Raw genomic sequence first — 24,838 nt, 5'->3', positions numbered from 1 at the left:
GTGTCACAGCAATCTGAACAGTTTCTCAGGCTTACCATGCAAACAATCGTTTTTGGATGAAAACCTACCTGCCAGATCCCCTTTGAGATCCTTGCTCATGCAAGGAGAAAAGTTTTCCTGCCTTAGTGTTGTCTTTCTGCTCCTTTTGTGTATGGACTGTCATCAGTCTTCCCCTTGCCTGCCCTTTCCCACTCTCCATGAGCCTTCCTGCTTGTGACATGCTTCATAAAGCTTTAATTAGCTTTTATTCCTTTAGCAACTCGTTATTCAAAGTTTCACTGGGCAAGCCCTGGGTAACCTGGCCTGACCTTATAGCTGAGCCTGCTTTAAGCAGGAGGTTGGGCTAGATGGCATCCTGGGGTCCCTTCCACCTGAATTATCCCATGGTCCTGTGACTTCACATGCAATGAGGCTGGTGCAGAGGGGAAGCTCGGCAGAGCGTGAAACAAGATTATAACTTAAATCAGGTGACTGAAGAGACCAGTGATAACTGAAGCTGTAACAAACTGTGCAGTCGGGTAGCGCGGTCTCACCTTGCTGGAGCAACCGCTGCAGAGAAGCTTGGCAGCCGGGACTCAGAAGACAAGCCCACGACGTCATGTCTCAAGCATGATTCTTATCTGAGCTAATTTATTCAACGGTAGACTAGGTATGTTTTCCAGGCTGTAATCCACTCCTGACTGTAGCACAGACATACGCCCAAAGCCTAATTGCACCTATGCAGTCAGGCACAGGGCCTGCTACCAGTGTGAACAGCCCCCCTGAAGCGCAGAGAGCAGGTCCAGCAGCACAACAGCACCCTGAAGAGGGATTGCTTTGCCAGGTTTGCCTCGCCTCCTGTAACAGCTGGGAACAGCCGCCCTGGTAGCCGCCGTCTCTCAGCAGTTGGGTGGCAAAAGTTCAAATTGCCAGAGGTTCTCATTCAGCAGGGGTTACCTCCGTCTGCCAAGACTACAATCTCTTTTATTGCCCTAACAAGTGAATGAAATGAAAACATTAACAGCATTAAAACACAGATCTCCGTGAACAAAGAATTAGCTTCCAGCCACAACAGCCAGACATTTCGGATTATACTCCCCATGAACGAACGCTCACTACAAAGCAGAAACTCCAGACAGCCGCGTGGAGACCTGTCACAGAGCGTCTGTCCTGCTGCGCTGGGAGCTGCTGATGGAGGACATTCTGCATATCGCACGGATACGCTCCTGCGCTTTAACCACCCCATCTTACCGACAGTTGTGAGAGAAGGCGGCCAGCTATCAGGATTTTAGGATCATCAGTGATTCACCCCAGAGACCTTCAACAAGCCATTTAACCCCAACAGCCCAATTTACTCATCCGAGAAACGGTCACAGCACTATTCTAGAATTTGTGTTTGCTAGCATGCAAAAATAGTTCAAGAGTTTCGGATTAAAGTGTTAGGTGCACAAAGTAGCACATTTAGGCACTGCTCCCTCTAATACTGGAAAATTAACCATGTTCCTAGCCTTAGCTTTGGCCTTTCAACATGGCTACAATGCCTGCATTTCATTTTACAATTATGAGCATCTCATTCAATTTGAACAGCAATACAGTATGTAAATTTTGTACGCAAAACAAAATCCACAGTGAAATAGCCTGCGTTGCTAGCAGACTAGTACATCCCCACAATGAGTCACTACTGCGTGTTTTTCAGCAGATCTCCCTTCTCTGGGAGGCTAAGGCATCTTTGGTGTAATCTCTCACTGGTTTGCAATGAGAGGGACACACTGAGGTACATTAAATCCACACATGAAATAAGCTTTTGTTTTTTCAGCTACTGTGAGGCAAAGAAGTTCGGCATTCTGAACCAACAGGAGGCAATACATATGGAAACCTAATGAAACCTAGTGAGACATAGATTAGGAACAAGCCTTGTTTAAGAAAACTGGCACAATATTAAGAAAAATTCAGGGAAAAGTACTATCGGACAGTGAAATACACAATAAGCACAGAACTCCTACAAGTCCACCGTTGCTAGTGTTCATGAGAAAAACAGATTTAAAAAACACGCAGTCAAAGTGGGTTTTTCCTATTTATGCCAGTAATTAGAGTGGTGATGGAGATGACATAAGGGAGTTCCACCATTGTAAAAAACTGTTTAGTTTAACTAAATGCTACCTTTTAAATAATCAGAAAAAGCAAAAAACCCAAATATTAAAAAAGACAGCCTTGGGGTTTTGGGGGGATTTAAGTTAAAGGCGAGTTCCCTATCTCTACAAATAACCGATGCTTTGAACCTCTGAATATTTTGGCTTTTTATACTGTGAAGTTTTCCTTCCACATCCTCCTTTCTCTGCTTGTTTTGACATGAAAAAATCAGGTCATGACAACCTCAGAAGACAAGAGTAACTAGAAAACTAATGAAATCATGGCATCTTCATAATCAGGAGTAAAAGTTAAACAGCAGGAAGGGACTTCTAGTTAAACTGTATCAGTTTTGCATTTTTAAAAATAAACCTATTTAAACTCAATGACTTTTTAACATCTGGAAAGGCAACTGCCTCTGTTGAAAGTTCAGCACTGGGACTTTAAAAATTTGTTTATCCATTTGAATTCTTGAAACACCAAGAAGTCCTTAATGTAAATTTAATTTGCCAGATGAGGAAAGAAAAGATGGAACAAAAATTCTCTGAAACTCTAGTGTTCTCCTAAAATCTGAGGAACTATCAAGGCTTACCTTCTCTGACAAGAGAACAAAAACCAAGGTGGTAAGGGTGAACACTTCAAATGAAAAGCTAGAGAAAAAGGAGGTACAATTTGAAATAAAGTTTCTGCTAGGTCACCTTTATGAGGAATTGTAAACTCAAGCAAAAGTCTCTAGAATGACAAAGTGAACTTTATAATTTAAAAATTTCTGTTTACACCATTTGCAGAGTTACTTCAAAATGCCTTCCTTCTGAATTTTCTCCTGAAATTATTGTAAAGCTCTGATTAAAGATTAAGAATTGGTACTCACTTCTCAGTATGTAACCATCGCGGCCTTACTACTACTCCTGGTATGGAGCCAGAGAGAACAGAATTGTCTGTCTTATTTCTGTTCTTTCCTCTAAATTCTCCCGCTATTACACTTCCAGTGCCTTTTAGTGAAAATGTTTTCACAAATACAAAATAATTTTTATTCTCTTTTATTTGACGGTTTCCTAATGTTTGAAAATAAATTAAAAAATAAAGGTAAAATTCAGCTTTTCAAGGCAGAAGGTGTGCACAAGCAGGCCGTGCACTGGGAATGGGGTGAGACAGCACGATTTCCACCTGTACTTATATTCTCTGGGCAGGCTATAGCACCTGGCACCACACTTCTGCTTCTCATCTGCCTCCTTGGTGGTTTTCTGTGCCAAACTGAGCAAGGTTTAAGCCCTTTTTATTTTTTCACCCATCCTGAAACGAAGTTCCCTGCTCAAGATCCTTTCTTTGAAGAACTGTAGTAGTAGAGAGGGAAGCATATTTCAGGATCATCCGTTCTAAGAATCTTCAGTATGACAAAGGGATTTACCAGGACTTTAGATAGGATGATCTTGAAATGTCTTCCTGAACACATACAGCTGTTAACACCATTAATTTAACAAAGTGTCCTGGGAAACCAGAAGGTGCTATGTACTGGCTATAAAATTCCATTCCAACAAAAGTCTACATCATAGCCGAAGAGAAAAAGATCTGCTTTCAGGTTCCACAAGAGAAATACTGATTATGCAAACTCCAGAAATGTTTTGGTTTTGTCTTTCATTCATTGTTGTGTGCAGCAACAGCAACAGTTTTAAAAAGTAACTCTCAGGTTTTTAAAAAATTCGTGGTTGGCAGTAATAGTCCACCTCCCTTGACTCCAAAGAGACAAAGAATCCCTCTGATTTCTAATTACTAGGTCAAAGACACAGGTATTCAGCAGGTATTCACACATAGGCTGAGCAGACATTTCTTAGCTAACATACATATCAAATAAAGACAATATAAAATAAAACCATGACAATATGAAAAAAAACGATGCTATATGGAAAAGTAGGCAGTTAACAAAGACAGTGGGCTTAATTTTGATTTCTAACTTTTTGTAGAACTTAAAACTAATTATAAAGTCAGAATTAGGGACATTAAGTAAGAACAGCTACATATATTCAGCAAGTTCATGGGACTTTCTTTAAAACTTATATGAATTCACACACTGGATGAAAAATGATGTGACAGGGAACTACAGAACAAATTAAGCTGAAAGGAATGTGGCTGGGGAGGTCATGTTGTCTAAGCTCCTGCTCAAAGCAGCTCCAGTTAGAGCAGGGCTTCATCCAGCTGCATTTTCAGTATTTCCAAGCACAAAGATTCTGCAAGTTCCTGGGGCAACCTGTCCCAATATCTGACCGCTCTTGCGGTAAAGGGGGAAAAAGAAAAAAAAAAAAGAAAAAAATTCTTATAGGTTACTGGAGTTTCCCATGTTCCAACTTGCACCCATTGCCTCTTGTCCTATTTGTTGAAACTCCAAGAAGAATCTGGCTCCATCTTATCACATAATTGCAGTCCTTGCCATCAAATTTTAATACTATGTCTACCATTTAAATACAGCCATCTTTATGTTACCTTGAAATCAAATTCATGTGAGAAAGCAGGGCTACAGAATAATCTCTTCTTCATGTTCACAGTATACAGGAGTACTTGTCAGAGGACAATTAGCAACAGGTTTAATTTGTAGCAAGGAAGCTCTAGATGCGATGTTAAGAGAAAGACTTTCTAATTATAAGGTTTATGAAATCGGTGCAACAGTTGTCTGGTGAAGTTGCAGAGATCTTAAAGATCTCCATCCCTGGAGGTCTTCGAGAACAAGTTAGACAAACTTCTATCAGGTATGACATAGATACAGAGATCTCACCTTGGGGCAGAGGAGTGGACTAGATAATCTTTGCAGTACTTTCTGCCCCTGTGTTTTCTGTGAAGGTTGAGACTGCCTCTGGTTAATCCAGGTGACTAGCACCCAGGCTTGAGCCTATGGGCCAAATTATAAAATATTTAATGCTTTAGACTGAAGTCTAAATTATACATTTGGTGTATCGTATTTGTCCCTACTTTTACAAGCTTTTGCATTTGCCTGACAGAGATCACACAGTAGTTCCTGTGCCGAGATGCTTAAGAATTCCTTCCTAATCAGTTATGGGAGAATGTGCTATTTCCTCCATGCACCGCTACAGAAAGGATATCTGGGGACGATCGGCAGGCAAGTGAATTTGCCTACAGTGTCACGGCAAAGCCTTCAGTTGGATGAAAACCTCAGACAGGGCAAGCCTGGGACGTAAGCCATTCACTACTACTGAAACTAACCCTAGCACTTATCACTGCTGCTACTACTACAGTACGGTAATATGGGTAGGAGCCAGGTTAGACTTGCAGCACAAGCACGTCCAACAAGAGTGTTGTGTGAAAACTGTACTAACACAACATTCTCCAGCACGTGGCTCGCTACAGTAGTGGTGTTAGCTTGTTTGGTAGCTGTTCCACACAATCCAACTAATACCTATGTCCCAGTTGTAAACTTCTGTTTTAAGGGAGGCCATTACCAAAAGCAGAAGTATGTGAAATATACTTCTGCAGGAAGCACTGTTGCAATATTCCTTTTAAAAACAAAGTCCCTGTAGCGCTAAAAGTGAGGTTAATGATATACTACCATGTACTGGACACTATGTAATGCAGATACTTAGAACACTGAACATGAAGTTCAAGAACTGTTTACATCCACACAACCATCTGTTCAACAATCCTATCGCTCAAATGGAGCGTTTACTCAGAAAGAGCACTGTTTACAGCTCTAATTCAAAGAAACAGAAGCAAAACAAAATCTGTAAATAAATAGTGGTGGGTGGTGGTATACTTTCTGTCAATGAATTAGTAGACATGGCAAATATATTTCAGTAATATTTTCTTGAAAGTCATCAAATGATGATTGATACAATCATCTTGGCACAGAAAGATTAGGTTTCATATTTTCATAAGGTGAGTATTAAAATACCTTTTCCTCCCTCTATGAGCTAAATATTTCATCACAGGGAAAAAAATAGCAGGGCTAAAGTACAGAACTGGTAACGGAAGTGCTTAGAAGAGCCAAAGAGCTACTGTAGCTCAGCACGTTTCCCAGTTCCACTCACCCAGTCAGCTATAATTTAGATGTCCGACCTTTGCTGCTAAATCAGAGACTTAAGAGACCCCCCCCCGCTATTTTGCCCCTGGCCTCCTGCAGAGACAGACAATGAATATACAAAATCACAGCATGTAAGTCTACATGTAAGTCTATCAGAAACAAGATAGCTCATTAACTTGGTGACAGACACAATATGGTTTCAACTTCTAGTCACCAACCACCTGAAATGACTAGGTAGAAGCATGGTTCAGAGACACGGACAGGTATACAAACATGCCTAAACCCGATCTGTGTAGGTATATAGAATTAGACATTCCTCACAAAGTACACTTTCTGTAACAACAAAACATGATTTTTTTTTTCAGCCCAGAGTAACCTTGATGACTAAAACTGGAACGTCTTTCAATACCATACATTATCCCTTTCAAATGAGACAGTCTCAGTTCTCTCCAACTGTTCAGCTGCATTTTAGCGATCTCTGCACAACATCGCTTATTTTGGCCAATGTCAGACACCGGACAGTGTGGTGTTATCAAAATGCAAGTGTGTGTTGCAGGGAGCAGTGGTTGGAAAAAAAAAAAGAAAAATATTTTCTTCACAAAAAAGGGGGGCAGCAGCAGTAGAAAATAAATACTTTCTCCACCTCCTCTGCATCAGTTTTTACGATCTAGTTGTAATTTCAGTGCACACAAGATATAAAATTATAGTGCTAAAAGTACTCATTACTATGCATATGAAACTGTTCAAGCGTATCAGAAGATTTTTGGTCAGCTTAAGAAAGAGGGAAGTAAGTTAGACAGGAAGCTCGCAGTACAGTTGAACAGCCAGCACATTCTAGTAATGTGAAAACCACACCTTTCTTATAAAGCCTATACAAACAGCAGGTATTATTTCAAAGATAATGTAATGTACACTGCAACACTTTAGACTTCTAAACATAGGTCAAAGACAATATAATTAAATAAAAAGTTATGGCAAGACAAAGAAAACAGATCAGATATTTGGGACAAAACTTTACAGCATCAATATTGGCACTGACTTTTAGTACAGTATTACAAAAACACAAGTTCTGAGTAGAAGACTTTACTGCAACAAATTTACATTCAGCAGGAAAGATTCTGAATTTGGGCTTTTGGCAAGAAAGAAACACTCTTAGGTAACTGAAACCTGCTATGCGCCCTTTGCTCCACCTATGCATCCTGCTTGTTCCTTGAGACCTAGCCCTCTTCATACTTCCTTTTAAGCAGCTCCTGGTGTTGGAAGTCCTGCGCATGTATGCTAAATGATTCCCCTTCCTCAGTCAAAACCTTCTTCAAAAGGAAAATATGTTTTAGAGTTTTTCACTGAACTAACATAGAAAAATAAGTTTTTTTTTTTAAAATGCAGGAAATATGGTTCCATTATAGTAGAATCTCCTCTGGTTTATCAGAATCCTTTCTGCCTGCATTTCAAGGCATAACATCAATAGTCCATGCTTTAGGGTAACAGGAAGGCATTCAGTGGCATTTTCCAGGAGCTCGGAACTGAAGGAGCTGGCTTGAATCCACAGCACTCCTGAACAAATATCACCGTGTTGTTTCCCACCTTGATATAAATAAACTACATTCAACATGGAACTGTTCTTGAGCTAATAACCCTGTTGGACTAAACCATGTCTTTCTAGAGGCAACTGCAATGTCTCTTCACCTTCGGCAAAGCCCAAACAAATGGACCCTAGATACTGAAGATGCAACTACACAGAGACTGCAGGCCGTACAGGAAGGAGACCGCTTCCTTCTCTGTACACCGTTAGTGCTCAATAAATGCAACACAGGATAGAAATCTCAGATTCAGTGTGTTAAGAAGCCTATTGCATCCTCAAATAAATCTGGCAGACTAGTCAAGGCCCTTTTGGGGAAGCAGCCACAGTAGTATCTGCGTTAAACTAAAACGACTAGGAAAAGGAACAAAAAAAACCAAGCAAAAGTTCTTAGTGAATGAATCACTAAAATGGCGCTGTGCAGGGCATGATGTGACAGCAGCAAAGATGGCTGTTATCACCAGGCCCTGTCCTGTACATAATTATTTATGATATTTGACTAAATCTAAACACAACTTTATAGGCAACCACCACTTTGTGTCAAGTGACATAGGAGAAAGCCCTGATCACAGAGAAGCATGTCCTTTTTTTGCAGTAAAATGCTTACAGGACAAGACAAGCATGATTAACATGGCTAACACCAGTGAAGAACAGCCAACATGCATACGAATTTCAGCAGAAAGATCTTACAGTGCTTTGGTTGGCAACCAGCAGACCTTCAGGCAGGCAAACACTTGCTGGTTAGATATTCATAAATTATATAGAAGTGGTGCTTTAGAGGAATGCCTGAAACCATTGTTTGATAAAAATACCAGCTTCCTTCTTCACCGGCTAACTGCACGTAGAATTAGCATTAGACTCCTTTAGTGTAAGTAAAGATGTGAATTTCGTTTTAAGAATGGGAAGCACAGACAGTTTTTCTGTCCTATGAATGCGTATTAGTACGCTGGCATAATGGACCCTAACCCCGAATATAGCAACCAGGTGTTACATCATAGTGCAGGAATACACCCAACATCAGAACACTAGCAAGTAGTCACAAGCAGCGGTGGCAGGCTTTAGCTCAATTGAATATGAGTAAAGAAAGATCATACCTTCAAAAGTGCAGGCAGAGTTGTGCTTTCCTTTTGGTTGCTCTTTAAATTTATGGCTTCACTCCCTTTGTTTTCAGAACTGAAAAACAAAGATATTTTGTAACACTGAGGACTGCCATTATTCAAGTCTACCTGAGAGCCAACGCAGTATCATTCAAAACACAAGAGAGCGTTAACTTAAAAGGACAGAAGACCATATTTTCCAAACCACAGCCCATATTCTGCACATATTGCAACTGAAAAAACCATGACCCAAAAAGCCGAAGATGAAAGCAAAATGCCTGTTTCACCTCATACAGAGGTTTTCAAACTCAAGCATTCAGAAATAGCACACAGCATTTCAGCTCTTCCAGCTGAAAAAAACCCAAGCTTTTTGTGCATATGTATTATTTTCTGCTGGAAAAATGATACTATAGTTGATCAATCATCTACGACAGCAGCATACGTTGCCATAGCACTATGTGGCACACCTGGCAGCTAGAAGGCACCCCCAGTGCATATACTGAGGACTGTGATCGAGTGGAACGTACTCGGGGCAGATGAAATCATCACAAATCACAGCTACCATATTTAACAGATCTTCACTGAACATACCTAATGGGGGTTTGCAGGCAAATTCAGAAGAAATTTTAGAAAGGGGACAATAGGCATGTTGTTATTACCAAGGCAACACCTGCTGTTCCATCTTAAAAGTCAGAAGTCCAAAGTCGTCTATGTCCTTATTGCCAATTTAGCTTCGCCAATATTTTATTTAGAGCCCATCTTTGGAATGAAGGGAACCATTCTGCCTCCCTCCGCTTTCTTAAAACAATCCTTAAACACAATCCATCAGAGAACATTTTAAACAAAACCTTTATGCTACATGCAACTTACAAGGAAAAACGTATCAAGGAAAACATTAGAGGATGTGAATGACAGACATCACCCCATGCATCATGTATCACAAGCTGAAGAAAAATAACCTCGTACCAATATATCATGTGAGAAATGCTCAATACTGCAATGAAGTCATAATGACTTCGAAAATCCTTCTTCATCAATTTTAGAAATTTAGCTTTGCTACTGACAAATGCACAAGCCCTTATTTCTGAATTTGTATGAAGAGATGAATTGAAAGCTGTTTAAGTAAAAATAAAAAAATAATTATTTGCATTTTGGTGAAATTCTGCCAGGATTTGGAGAAAGGATTTAGATGTACTGGTACTGCTACCGCTACTGACTGTTAACCACAGGTAAGCATGTCTCAGTAAGACTTCTGAAAAGAAAGGTTTTCTTCCTATCGTGGATTAGGCATCCAAGTTAAATATACGTTGATATACACCCAAAATACAAAAGTCAGTCTGACTGAATGTTAGTTTCCCTCTCAGCTGCTCAGAGACAACATTCCCTGAACAAAAATGAGAACAGAACTCTCTTGCAATTAAGCTTTTCAACATCTTTCAGATCATTTCAGATACATCAAAAGAAAAGCTCCTTCCTCTCTTTTATAGATCCTCTTCAAGTTGAAAACCATGTACTTTCAGATCACCTCAGGTAATCTTTCATAATGCATTCATAAACACAAAGATGCTTTTTCAGGGAGAGCATCAGACAGAAAGTCTTGGCTGTTCTTTGCCTCCTTGTAAGACAGAGCAGATGAATTAATATTCTATCCTACTAATTTCTTCCGCTATTAATGTTTTTCATGAAGGAGATGTCACAATCACTTCTGGGCAATCTGGCACACTAATAAAAGTGCTCCTCAGTACATAACCTATTTTCTCCCTCCTAGTTTGTTTGTTTTTTTTTAAACCACCCTTCTCAGATCTCTGTAGCTTTTCCTGATGGTGATACACTTGACATGAACAGGAATTCCCTGTACTTAAGAGTGGAATAATGAGGTTGATCTCCACCAGACATTCTTCCTGGCTTCAGGATATCACTCTTTATGGAACTGGTCTGCAGACCACAAATGAGATCCTTGCTTTCGTTAAGTATTGCCAGCACAGATCACCACAGTCCTATTCTTTTATCACTTTGTTTTGCTCATATTCTTCCCTTCACATCATGTTTTTTCCCAAAACTTTTTTCACTTTCCTACTTCTTGTTTGTATTTGAAATACATGCCTGTATTACTTTCTTCTAGCTAGCCAGGCTTGGACAGATCGCTATGAAATTCCATAGTGTACATACCAAAACAGAAAGAAAGCAATTCAGCAGATAAGCATCTTAAAATCAACAAGTAAAAAAAAAAAAAAAAATTAAAACTTTACTTTCCAGCATAAAATAAACCTAAACCTGGAAGCAATTCCCCACACCCTTTCATGGTTTATATTCTAGTGTTTCTACATTCCTGAACCTTTTGCTTTAGGGTGTAGTTCCTCAACATGCTGACTTTGTCAGCAGAACCAGCTTTAGAAATGTCCACGCCTTCCTTCTCAACCTCAGCTATCTCTTCCCACCCCTAACTCAGCCATGCAGGGCTCTTAGTAGGGCCATGGTCGTGGGTAAAATCAAGGGGGGGAGGAGAAGTTTCCATCAGGAAAAATTCAGCCCATGATCAGGTTTACAGCACAGTGATTTGTACCAGCACAAATGAAGGGGCAATGAATGCCACTCAACGGGCAGGAACAAGCAAGCATGCACCACTGCAGCTCACTTCACCACTGACGCTACTTTTTGTGAACCTCTTCTACCCTTAGCCAGGGCCCAGCTTTAAAGATCTTTGACTGAAACCAAATGACTCACACTGAATGAATGAAGTTTACAGCACAAAAGCTGGCTTTGCTGGAAACAGGCCTCTTGGATTGTTTAGGATAAAATTGTTTTGTTTTTCCCAAAGGGTCACGATTACCTTCGACAGCCTAAACACCACAGACACAGTAGCTGGTGCCACACTCAGTACTTGGGACTGGAAAACAGGCTGGTTACTGCTCATTGGGCTCAAATGATGCAGCTTATCACTTCCCACTACCAACCCCCTAAAATTTTTAGGGCTTTCACCCCCTCTCATCATTGCATCAATTGCATAACCATCACTAATCACAAATTTCGGAACACTGCACAGTATTTTCCCCACATATTGTTTGAAGAGGAAAATAAAATAAAGAAGTTCATAGGCCCACAACCCTGCATTCCTTTTTAAAAACAAAAAAAACAAAAAAACAACATGGTGAAGCTAATGTAATTATGCCACACATATTCTTATGTTGCAACGCAAACCCATGTTGTCCATATGAGCCTATATTCGGAGATGCAGTGAACACAATTATTAAGCTATGGCATTCACAATTAAAATTAATTATTGGGAAATATGCAAGACATTTAGTATTTATGCTAAAAATTGCCCATTCTTAAATTTTTTTATATGCCTATGCTATCCTGTCATTAGTGGCTAGATGTTATACTTCCAAGAACTGTATTCAAAAGGGGTTTATGTAGGTTTTTTTTCTACAGGACAATCTCTGCTATTAAATAGTTATAAATGTTGACCTGGTAACTACATGGTATTATACCACCAAATTCTTATGCTTTTACTAAGAACTGAAAACAACAGACTGATAGTGTATACAGGCTCACCATGAAATAGGGATTGCCAACCCCCATTTGGGCCACATCCATATTATTAAAGTTTGTCTCCAAAGAGTTTCATCCTTGCCTTAAGCTTTTCTGGAGTAGTGCATTTTTGGAGTGCTTTGCCATGGCAGGTACTGAGCATGCTATCTCCCGTTCAGCACATCTAGGTTAGGCTTGTGCTTAACCACCCACATGGCTTTGCTAGATCAGCCAGCCAGCTCTCAGAGAGCATTTCAGCCCTTGCACTTACTAGATTAGGAAGATGAATCTCATGAGTCTTCAACTCAATGCTTCACAATGTAATGTTGTAATGTTGTTACATTATATGTATGCATGTTGTTATATGTATGTAATGTTGTTACATTATATACCCAGCCATAGGACTCTACTAACCCAAGTTCTGAATCTACTCTGTACTTACTTTTAAGAAGTAAAAGAGCAAAGCATAATCCTAGGAATACAGAAAACCCCTCTGCCTTGCCAACTTGCTTCCATGGACTTAACTATGCAGGCAGTCATTTACAAATTGTCACAACCACTTGTTTACATATTTTGGCAGATATTACTTTCATTTTATAAATTTAAAAAAAAAAAAAGGCATGCAAATTTTAAATAACACTCTGAGTAATAAAGACTGTCAAAATTAAGACTAGAAACCAAGCCTCTCAACTACTTCTCAAATACGTAATGTACTGCCTTCCTGCTGCTATTTCTGCCAGGCATTCCCTTTTCTCTTACATATTGGTGCAACCAACACGGATGGGTTAATCTCCAGCGAAGGTAGAGGGATCTCTTCTCCTCAGCTGTCTTGCTGCTCTTCCCTATTGTCTGGTCAGCATGCCTAACCTGATCAGCATCACTCCTATTCTTTAAATAATCAAGATTAAACTGAAGTTACAAAAGATCCTGCACAAACCTTTCTTTGTGTGATTTTCTAATGCTTTCTGTTCCTCTGCTGCTGAAAAATGTTTTGACCTTTCTGTAATACTTGAACAGGTGGTGTCTGAATCAGAAGCAGATTTGTGGTCCAAGTTTTTAATCATTGCACTTACGCAGGAGAGGTTAGAGATTCTTACGGCGGAGACAAATGTTCACATTCTGCCTTGTTGCTCACACAACAAGTAGACACATAAAAGCAGAAGTACTCAAACTCAGGTTAGTTAATATACATGAGGGATTACAGTCAAGAAAAAAAAATCAATTTAATGGAGCAAATTTAAGTACACGGTTGGCGAGATCTTTTCCAACTGCATCTAAAAACAGAACAAGACAATTACAAACAATCACATCTTCAGAAGGCCCTCACGGCATCTCTGCATGGCGCGAGAAGTCTGCTTCCTCCATTCTCGTCCTTCATAACAACCCCTCGGAACTTGCAAATTAAAAGCCCATCCCCTTCTTCCTTTATTAATCTACCCCACCCATGTTATGCACGCAGCAGATTGTGGATGTGTTGTGTCAGATAAGAAAAAAATAAGCTACAGGCAGTATGCAAGTGCAACAAAGCACAAATATGCAAGTTTTGATGAGACTGACCAGACGCAAAGCTCCCCAAACTGAAAGTAACTGCTGTGACATTTTAGGTTCCCTTTACAAGGAGAAGGTACAGGCTGCTGATTGCTGTTTGGGAAGGGGGAAATTAATGGGCAGTCACCTACGGAAACACGGACAGCTGGCTAAAGCTCAACTCAGACAGCACTGCAACAGCACTTCTGGACGTCAGCCCTCCCCCCTTCTCCCACTGCTTTGAAGCAAAGTCTCTTCCAATGCGGCAGCTCCAGCATTTACTTGTTGTGCAGTCCAGATGTCACCAGGCAGGTGAGTGCTCTACCATTTTGCCACCTCGCTTTCTCTCTCTTCAGGGACAGATGACTCCCTGAATAGTCAACCCTCTTTGCTACTGCATTAGGCTAGCATTATTTATTTTTAACTGGTCTTCTCTTCAGATTAACTCAGAAACCATTTAGCCATTTAATGTGATGACTCATAATGGTAAGAGAATAAGCAATGCCTAACCTGAAAGATGCTCCAGGGTGTCAAGAGGAAAAAAGCTTCTACATCTGGCTTTAGTGATACAACACTAAAAAACGAAGCCTGACCTATACATACATCTATCTATCCAGGTTTCATGACATCACTTGTGACATCTTCTTCCCAATACTTTCTAAGTAGTTTTCCACAAGACGATATATTTTTGGGGATTGTTGATACAATTCACTCTCCGCTGCAGTCCTCACTTAGGCCAATGTAATTGTTAGGTTTCCTTTCCTGCTAGTTTCTTTATTGCAGCATTCTGGGGTGTAACGCCAGTTCCCGACCCCTGCCTTTTATCTCTCTCTGAACAAAACTCTCTTGGAAGTAACCTCTCATTTGGTTTTGATGTCAAGACTTCATTCCAATTTTACGTAGTGCCAACACAATGCCGCGTTCAGTGGTGACCTTCCAGAAGGATATTCCAAAAGAGGAACAGAGAGATTGCTAACAAGGATCTCATCACCTAGTACTTTAAAATCCATCTGTGCAAGAGCCTCCCTGAAGAATGTGAATGAGTGGAAAACCATGAGTCTAATACATCTATCAAATATAGATGTGCAAGATCAAAATCTCCATAAAGTTTCAGCACATTACAGGGATTCTCAAACCACATCCACAGACCAGTAGTAGTTATGAAACTTTTATTATACATCTGCAAAGAGCCATAGGTTAGCTAGCATTGGTTTCTTCTCTGTTTCAGCTTCCAAGTAGTAATTAAAAAGATGACTGCTAAAAACTCAGACCTTTTGAGTAATAATTTTCTATATATACCAGTTGTCCTTCTTGCCATATAGACCCTTACGATGACTGAAGCTGGCCTCCTGCATAATCTAGATTACAAAATTTCACCAAGGGAGACCTGTGTCAAGCCTTTAACACCTGATCAAAAGATACGAGCTTTGATTAAAAACCACCAAGCAATGGAAAATCTACCACATTTACAAATAAGACTTTTCCATGTACACTGCTACTAAATTCACTACTTAAAATTAGGCTTACTAGTCTGATTTGTCAAGCCTCATCTCTCAGCTACGGGATCGACCTACATCTATGTGGGACTGATTACAAAGGCCTCGGGTTCAAATACCCTCTTCAAGTCACAGGTCTACTATGACATGAAGCACTTAACTCTCATTTCCCTTGCAGTTATACACATTGAGGCAGAGTCACTCCTCAAACTGGAACCCTGTCATTTCAAAACCTTCTCTTAGACAAACCAAATGCTATTGAGCTACTTAATTTTATTCTGAGGGAGGTTTTCCAGACATCAAATTGTTCCGGAGCATTTCTCAGAGCCCTTTTTAGGTTGTCAGCATCTTTTTCATATGAAATCGTGGATACTGCAACTAGACTCAGTACTCTAGTAACCAAAGTTCATCCACAGAATACATGTACTTTGTTATTTATAACATCTGAGAATCCCATTTTCTCTCCGAGCCACCACTTTGCTTTGGCAGCTCATATTCAGCTGACTGTCAACCATGGCAACTTAGTCTGCTTTTACTGTTGTCATCTACATTGGTGATTCCCATACTTTTCACTCTAGTCATCTGCAAACTTCACATGCTACAGTTTTGTCCTCTTTCAAATTATTTGTGAAGATATTAAATAAACTGATTCAAAAATGCGTCCTTTTCATTTTCTTCTAATACATCAAGTAGAAAATTACTTTTCACATCTGGTCTTTTTATATCCTTCCATATGTCAATTTTTAGCCCACTGCCATTGCGCTTGCAAATATTTTAATTGGAGCATCAGCACAAAGTCAGATGCCTTAAAGAGTCTAAGAATACCATTTCAGCAGTTTGTCAACTGAAGCTGTAACCTCATGAACAAAACTGAGTCTGACAATTCCCATCCTCCAGTGATGTTAGGATCAACATCGCGTTTCTTAACTTCCCAGGTCACCCAGAAGCCTTGGTAAATCAACTTTTCAATCCTTCGCCTTTAATCCAACCAAATACAATAGACTTAGAAGTGAAATACCAACACTTTACTCCAGATACTAACGTCACACTTGTGAAGCCATTTGTGCACTGTACAGCCAGGGGAACTATCAGAACCTGATCTATGAAGAGAAGTCAATTTTTTAAGAGTCAAACTTTTGGCATGTATGTTGGATGACATGAGCAAGGGTGCACTAAACATTTGTTAAATGAATCAAAAGGAAAATGTTACTGTAAAGCTCAATGGCAACAAGATGTGAGGAAATCAATGAAGATCCTAAAAACTGCCTTCTGCATCAAATGACAGTTAAAATACTTTAGTATTTTAACAGAAAATAAAGATGCCAGCATTGTAACAGAAAATAGTAACGAATAAAGAGCTCTTTCCTCTGTTCCCCTCCCCCCCCCAACAGAATATTGCCCTTTTTGAAAAGCTTCAAAATGAAAAATTTTGGCCAACTTCTCAGCAAGATTCCCGAGGCTAACACTGTTCCTGGGAAACCAAATGGCAGTAGCAGTGACAAAATCTGCCCCTAGTCTCTGGCAAGGCTGTTGGGGCTTGTCTTAAAGAGAGAGGGAGTGTTTGCACAGAAATTTGAATGTGAAGTTTCTGGCTCCTACTTCTGTGCTTAAGCTTAGGCCACACACATAGGGGAGGAGCAGTAAAGACATTAAGATGAATGGAAATTATAAAAACAAGTCAGTGAGTTTGAAATTAGAGGGTCAAAGGAAAGCAAAGCTGCTATTTCATTTAAAACAAAGAAGAAGAGAAGTGGAGGAAAAGGAACAGAAAGCAGAGAAAGGTAAGGAAGGAAAAAATGGAGCCAGGAGGTGGAGGCAGCAGGGACTTAGGCAAAACAAGTGTTACACTCAGCTGATTAGTTTAAGTGTTGTAATAGCACAAAATGTATTCTATTCAATTAAACTATCCCACTTCGAAACTGGTTTGATTACAGACAGCATTAAGCAATTTAGATTGTTTTCACTGAAACAATTTTTCCTCTCCGACCTGTTTATGCTGCTTATTTACATACTGTTCTTCGCTTGTGTAGCAAAGCTTGGTCAGCTTCGTGTTCGGCATTAGCAGCGTTGCGTCACATAGACTATGTGAGTGACACAGAGTGTGTTAGTATAAAACAATGAGATTTTTTAAATTCTCTTTCAAAATGCAACTAAAAATATCACGGAAAATAAAGATGTTATAAAATCACAGATATGCCACATTTTACAATGAAAATTGACATGAAAAATGCAAGAACTTAAAACCATGTCTTTACACTGAACATGTACCTTTAAGTTTAAAGGCTAGAACTAAATGAAATAAGTATGATGGCCCATGATCACCCTTGCTGAATAAGTTAATCGGTTTTACATGTGAGGGAATTGAACAGCCGTACAAAGGCTAGCGAAAAGAAATATAAATGTTTTTGAGTAGAGCCTACTTTGATATTGGGCAGGGGGATTATACCAGATTACATCAAGGTTTTTCTTCCAGCATATGTCAAGCATAGTAACCAACATTAATGTAAAATCTGCTCCATATTCGCCAGTCTGATTGGTTAGATAGAGTTTCCAACATTCTTATGAAAGAAATATGTTACTGGCCACTAGCACATAAACTTGGTATAATATCAGAAAGAGATTTATAAACTATTTATTGAATTAATAGAGAATAGACAGCCCATTACACAACTGTTTTCAAATGGCATGTTTGCAGGGTTGGGGATCAACGATAGTACTTACAAATCACATGAAAATAGGAGATATTAAAAAATAATAATCCAGGAAAGCTTTAAAGCAGCAGCAACTGCTGTCCTCCTGATAAACAGAGCATAACATAATTTTTAAAAGATGTCATTAAGAAGAAGCACCCATGAAAAAACAAGCAAGAGAGACTGGTGTCACCAGTAAAATGCAGCGAGCTCTTCTAGTCAGGCTGGAGCGGAAAACTCTTGGTAGAGGCACACAAGGCTACCAGTTCAAAACAAGAAAATACTTCTCCAATTCTCCCATTTTTTACTCACAAAATACACATTGGGAAGTATCCTACAGACACTTTCCAGTCACTATCAAGGTTCCTTCTTTTGTGTCGAAAGCATGCATTTTCCGTTCAACCAAGATAAATTTGATGGCTAAATTAGTAGGATTTAATTGATGATTTAAAAAAAAGTCTGTTGGTCTGTTGTCACCGCAATTCTTTTTGTGTTTGCTCCTCATATGCTCCCAAGAAATACTTCCTCCTACATTTTTCCCTATGCAACACTGTCCATAGGTGAAGCACAGATCCATACAGTGTTCATACACTTAGGCCCCAAGACCTCCAAACTGCTTAAGCAGATATACTGCCTTCAGTAAAATATTTTAGCCATTTAAGAAACACTGGGACATTCAGAAAACTCTATTTCAAAATATGGCAAGTCATGAAATCACATTAACACAACACAATTAGAGATTATATTTCATGTCGCAAAATTGACATGAGAAAGTGAAATGACTAAGGAAACCCACGTTTCTGATCTTAAAAGTCTTCAAAGGTGATACTGTAAAAGCAGTTAGAATCTATAAAAATTATTTTAGAAATGTAAATTAAAATACCAGAAAAATAGAGGTATTAATATCTCCTGGAAAGCCTAGGCAACAGAGTGCTGTGCTACTGTCTGGAAGTGTAATAGTATATACTATGTATGAAATCCAAAAACCCCTCAGAAAATAAAAGGAGTAGTTGAGTTTCCATCCTTTTAAGAAGCTTCAATAATCAGAGATACAATGCCCACAGCAACATGTTTCTGAATTTTGCTTTTTTTCTACCTATGAGCCTTTTGTTCACCAGAGGAGAAGACTGAGGAGTTTTCATCTTTGCAAAACCGTTCCTTAAAACCATAGACTTGTAGCTGTTCTGGAAATATTTTTCTATTAACTATAGCACTTATGCCAATGACTGGAAAGGAGACAATGCTGTTAACATTTAAAATAGTGGGGAAAAAAAATACATCTCTTTGTTTCTTCCAAGGAGTGTTACTATTATAATTAATACTCTAGTAACATTTCCTTTAGGAAATGTCTCACACATACACAGCCAGCTGCTGGGCTTGCTCCTTCTGGTCTCAGCCCCATGAGACATCTAGGTATGCGCCTAATTCTAATCAAACAACTAGTCCCACTACAGTACACAGAACTATTTACCTATTTAATTATAGGCAACCACTTTGGTACCCTGCTGAATCAGGGCCTTTGCTACTATTTTGAATTATCCTGCAATAAAACTCATAATAGAAAAACCTAGGAAGCAAAAAGAAACAAACAAAAAAAACAAATTAACAAACGAACAGAAAATTTTCATAATACGTCTTTCTTAGGTAAGTCTACCTTGAATTCTTCTATATGGTCGGAGTATTCCCCTTGCTGGTTCCACAATCTGTCATCCCTGACGTACACTGACAAATGAGTTAAATTTTAACAACAACACCACAGAAAAATCCTGCTCTGCCTTTTGAAAGAAAAAGTTTCTGTATTAGAAAGCAGAGACTGATTTTTCCAGCAAACAATGGATTTCTTCAAAGATGCTAATGGTATCTGAATCAAAACCAACCAGGAGGTAGTAACTTCAGCAGAAATAAGTTTGAAATGTATTACTCCCCTTTCAATCAATTCCCAGAGGTCCCCAAATGCACAGTTTTTATAACTACAAAAATACATGTTCTTTGTAAACAGGAACAATGACTGGCAGTCCCAGAGGAAGAAAGAGACTCTCTAATCTCTCCTCAGGCAGAATAAACAAAGTTCTTCCATCTCTGAAGGCTCTTCGTTAGAAACTAATGGATGAACGGAACAATAATCTTGGCTGGAAAAAAAAAAAAGCTCCTTCTAAAACCATATAAAAGGTTGCTCTTCCCTGTTTGATGACTCTGGTACACTTCAGTGATGCAAAATATCTGGACAAACCCAACAAAGGCCCACTTGCACTGGTAGTTATTTGACCGACCAATCAACAGCACTTGGAGAGAAAGGATAAACCTGAAATGAACCTGCTAAACGATATACAGAATAACTAATAAAATACATCCCTAGTTTACAGGAGACTTTGGTGGTAGCTCTGGGTTAAAGTGATCAGTGAAAAGTGTCACACCTCCTTGGCAGCTTCTAACATGACCTGAAAGGTCACATTTATTTGCAACACAACAATTGCTCAGCCACAGAAGCTGCATATTTCTGAAGAATCCACAGTGGATTGACTTACACTGTAAGAGCTGTATCTTCATCCAGATGGACTAAAGAAACATGTATTTTTAAAAAAAAAAAAAAAAGAAAAAAAAACCAGACTCTATTAGAATAGTGAAAATTCAATGGGATTTTTTCACCCTGGGGATTTAGACTGCTTGAGGACAAACACTGCGCTAACAAATAATCAATTTTGTATTATTGAAAATCGCAAATAGCCAAGTAGAGTGTAATTACTGCCTTTGATGGAAGTTAATGATAAAGAACTGGGATAAAAAGCACGGAAGCCCTCATTCAAAGCAGCCCCAAATCTGAAGAACACACTTATGCAGGCAAGTACTCGGTGGGAGATACCTCACATTTGTCTACATTTTATGTAAAAGCCAAATAAGCCCTTAACGCATGTGCTGTGCTTTTTGCCGCCACAAAACTTGCAACTAATCTGCACGGGTTATTTTTTCCACAAGCAAGCAAGCCTCCAGCAATTCTCATGTTCATCAGAGCTACAAATTGCTGTAAGGGAAAGTTATTAACATAAGCTCTTCATCAAATGAGGTTCTCAGAAGAGTCTAAGACACTGATTAACAAACAGTGTAATTCCCCCCTCTCTTTCCTCCTATTTTAAACCAGGGCCACAGTAGGCTTGCGTTTTGGGTTTTGGTTTTTTAAAGCTAAGTCTGAACACAGTGCCTGGAGCAAGAGTAGGCGAGAGCTCCATACCCCACCGAGCTGAGGGGCAGCTATGGGGCTGGGGGGAAGGAAAGCTGGGGGCTTCCATCCAGCCCCCGTTGCCTAACTCGCAGGAGCAGATGGAGAATGACTTTTGGACACACGCAGGCTCATTTCGGCATGTTTTTAAAATTTAGGAAAGTGTCGTGTTCTGCACAGGCATTAAACATGGTGCGGGTCTCTAGAGGTCAATGCAGGTACACTGGGAGTGTATTTGGCCGTGCATAACATACTGCTCCCTCTCCTACCCCCTTTGTACTTAGGTATTCTGCTTTCTTGAAACCCAACAGTAGGTAAAGTATCTCCATACAAAAGTTTCTTTCTATATATTTCAAATTTGATCTGGTTCCAATATGTATCATACTGGTAGTTTGAACGGGAAATTAACCATCCTGGTGTATATGTTTCTAATAACACTTCCCAAAAGACGTATTCCCCAACTCGCCTCACGCACTCCACACCTTAACAATAAACATACAAAGCAGCTTTGGTTCCCCCTCCCCACACACACGCTTTGTTTGGCGATCCATTTTTCTACACCGCCAAGCTCACTAAATAAACATGTCGAGAGCAAACCTGCGGCACTCATCCCAACCCAGCGCTATTTAATGTATGCAATTACGCTAATCTGTGAAGAAAGCTGCCAGTGGAAACCAAATACAAGAACGTCAGCATTCCTGACTAACGTGCCACGCTGCAACCCAACGCAACAAAAAAAGCTCCTTAACATACCAAATTGGACTCCTCAGAGTGGGAGGGCTTTTGCTTGCTTCCACTCCAGAGAGGAATCACGGCTACAACCACCCTCCAGCTAACCGCGTGAGGAGTTCAAGAACAAGGCCAAGAGGCCCGAGCCTTTTCATATCTACGCGGACTATCCCGGCTTCCTAATACAGGAAAGGCTCTTGGCTGCAGGAAATGAAACTGTGATTTAGATAAAGATAATAGACTCCAGCCCCAAGTTAAGTGGAGCAGGTCGACCATGAGTGCTACCTACCAATAAGCTATTTAGTGCGCAAACCACTGAACCAGCATCACCTTCTTCCTCACCAAGGCGACCGCTATGCTTTTTTGTTTATGCTGAACCACAGCTGTAGAGAGCTGGCAAGGAGGAGTCCGATGAAACCTCTTCTATTGCTTCTTCAGGTCCTCAGCCAGATCCAAGCCTTTTCCTCCTCCTGTATCTTAACCACCCCTGCCAGACATAAAAGCCACACTACTCCAGCAACTGTAAAGATACGCTTGATTCAGGAGCCTTGCTCCTGATTTTTTGTTTTTATTTTCAGGAAATAAAAAGCAATGTTTCATGCTAATGAAAAGCCGGTGGATCCGTGGGGATGTACTGATGCATCCAATGCTTACAGTAAAACAAAACCCCCGAAGTTAAAAATCTTCATGGTGCATTTACGAGACCGTTCAAGATGGTCACTGTAAGATAGCAACGCACTCTGCTATTTTTCATGATTGCTGAGAATATGCAGAGCAAGATCCTAAAGTTTTTCACTGAAAGAACTACTGTGATACCCACTATCTATCTGATTAAACTGTACTTACTTATCTGCCGGTTTAAACACAAGCCCATGCAGTATGACTCAAAGATTAAAACCAACACGTTAAAAGCAAAAAATAAGTACTACACCTGAGGAAATAAGGCCTGGCCAGCTGGCACCTTTTCACCACAAAAATACCCTAATTAACTAGGGCCAATAATAAGGCTGCATGAGAAACAGAAGGAAACTTTATCTGTGCTTCTTTCCTACGTACACATAGAAATCAGCCACCAGGGAAAAAAAAAAAGAAAAGAGAAAAAAGAAAAAAGGAAGAGGAACAAATACACAAGAAGTTTCCGAACCTCTTCATCCTGTAAAGTCTCCCTACACTAAAAACATATTTATTAATAACCACGTTTCCATAAACCACAAATTTTGCATTGAGACTTAAACACATCAGTAATATTTATATCGTGTTAACATCTGATTTGCACCAGTCCAAAAGAAAACTGTGAGTGTGGAAAGTGAAAAGAAAGAAACCCCAACACACAAACACCCCTCACAGACCCCTGCGCTCTGCCCCGCTTTCAGTTTCCACGGAAGGGGCTGCAACCTGAGGAACAAGCGGCCGAGCCAGCCCCACCGCCGACCCGCACCACCCTGACCAGGGCACAGAAGAAGTCCCGCCGCCCGGCTATTTACAGCAAACGCCTCTTTCAGGCAGGACTCCATCACTCGACCGAGTTCGGCTGAGCTTGGCGGGGCCGGGGAAAGCGGGGTGCAGGACGCCGGCGCTCACCTCCCAACAAAACCCCGGCCCCGGCACCTCCGGGCAGGCCCCCCGCGCAGCGAGCGCACCCAGCGCACCCGTTTCTTCTCCCTCCTCCCTCCCTCCCTCCCTCGACCGCTGGTGTCGCAACACCGACCGGGGCTGCCGGCACGGTCCCGCGTCCCCCGCCCCGCCGGCTGGCGACGCTCCCCGGCCGGGGGCAGGTGGGACGGGGCAGTGGACGGCAGCGGGCGCCCGACCGGTCCGGTTCCGTCCCCCACGTACCTGTTCGCGCCCGCCGGCCGCCCCGGCGCCGCCGCCCCCTCGCCGGGGGGGCTCCTGACGAAGAAGCGGGAGAAGGTGCTGTGCCAGGAGGGGCCGGCCCGCCGCCGGCTGCCCCCGCCGGACATCGCCGCCGCTGTCCGGTCCGGTCCGGGACGCGAGGCGCCGCCAGCAGCCGCCCGGCACCGAGTCCCCGCGGCGGCGGGAGGCAGCGGCGGCAAACACCTCCCTCCGCCCCCGGGGCGGAGCCGCCGCTCCGCCGCCGCCCGCCCCTTCCCGCCGGCGGCGCTCGGGCCGGTGTTGGCGGGTGGCGGGAAGGAGGGTGCGGGTGCGAGGAGCGGGCAGGACGAAAGCGGGAGGCCGGCTCCGGCGCGGCGCGGCGGCACGGGGGGAGGCTGGGGCAGGAGAAGGTGTTGCAGCCCTGTGCGGGCCCCGGCAGCGCCCTTCCTTTCCGCAGGCGGGCCGAGGGCTGGCTCCGCCGCCGGCGGAGGCGCGGGGAGGCGGCCTCCGCCCCGGAGAGCGCAGGGTGGCGGGAGGACAGCGACGGCAGCAGGGGGAGGTACCACCGCATCTGCCTGCCACCTCCTCCCGAGGAGCGGTGTTCAGGTGGCTTTTGGGTTGTTTTCTCAAGTTCATGTGGCATAATCAGCGTAAACAAAGAAGTGAAAGTTAACTCTAAGGACAGACAGCCTTCAGAATTTAAACTCCTCCTGACTGACTGCAAACACCAACACGAGCCTACGTTTTTTAACTTGTGGCAGCTTTGAGATACTACCCGTGTTTGTCAAGGCAAAGGCAGTAACTAGCTTCACGCTGTCTGGCTGCCACGTAACCTATATGCCCGTTACGCCAGCACAGTAAAACATCTGCATCAAATACAGGTACGCAGCAGCAGCAGCGTGGCTGTTTCACCACTCCCCTCCCTCCGTCACTTTGGAACAAGTTCAGGCCATCCTTGCTGGTGACAAGTGACTTGAAGGAAGCAGGTTTAGGTTTTCCTGCCTTTCGA

At 41.4% G+C, this 24,838-nt stretch overlaps 1 protein-coding gene across 10 annotated transcripts in view; it reads right to left on the bottom strand.

The window, feature by feature from the left end:
- The window catches only part of CRYBG3 (crystallin beta-gamma domain containing 3), a 94,769-nt gene extending 70,699 nt beyond the window's left edge, over positions 1–24,070 (bottom strand). For 4 of the 10 annotated variants that reach the window (XR_015704412.1, XR_015704413.1, XM_087755833.1 and 1 more), the window contains exons 1-2: positions 23,833–24,068; positions 8,807–8,885 (exon numbers count right to left, since the gene is read on the bottom strand). Coding sequence is in view for 6 of the 10 variants with exons in the window: in XM_087755833.1 (XP_087611959.1) it covers positions 8,807–8,885; positions 23,833–23,957 (204 nt within the window). In the remaining 4 variants the exon portion in view is untranslated. Of the gene's footprint in view, positions 1–8,806; positions 8,886–23,832 lie in introns of all 10 variants that reach the window. The other 6 variants (XR_015704415.1, XM_087755835.1, XM_087755836.1 and 3 more) reach the window with 4 other exon arrangements.
- Between the last annotated feature and the right edge of the window lie 768 nt (positions 24,071–24,838).

The sequence above is a fragment of the Nipponia nippon genome, unplaced genomic scaffold, assembly GCF_047370975.1.
Source record: "Nipponia nippon isolate SJK-2023a ecotype South Korea unplaced genomic scaffold, ASM4737097v1 scaffold_2, whole genome shotgun sequence".
Classification (NCBI taxonomy): Eukaryota; Metazoa; Chordata; class Aves; order Pelecaniformes; family Threskiornithidae; genus Nipponia; species Nipponia nippon.
The sequence above is the reverse complement of the archived record's forward strand: the minus strand, read 5'-3'. Positions and strand labels throughout refer to the sequence as shown.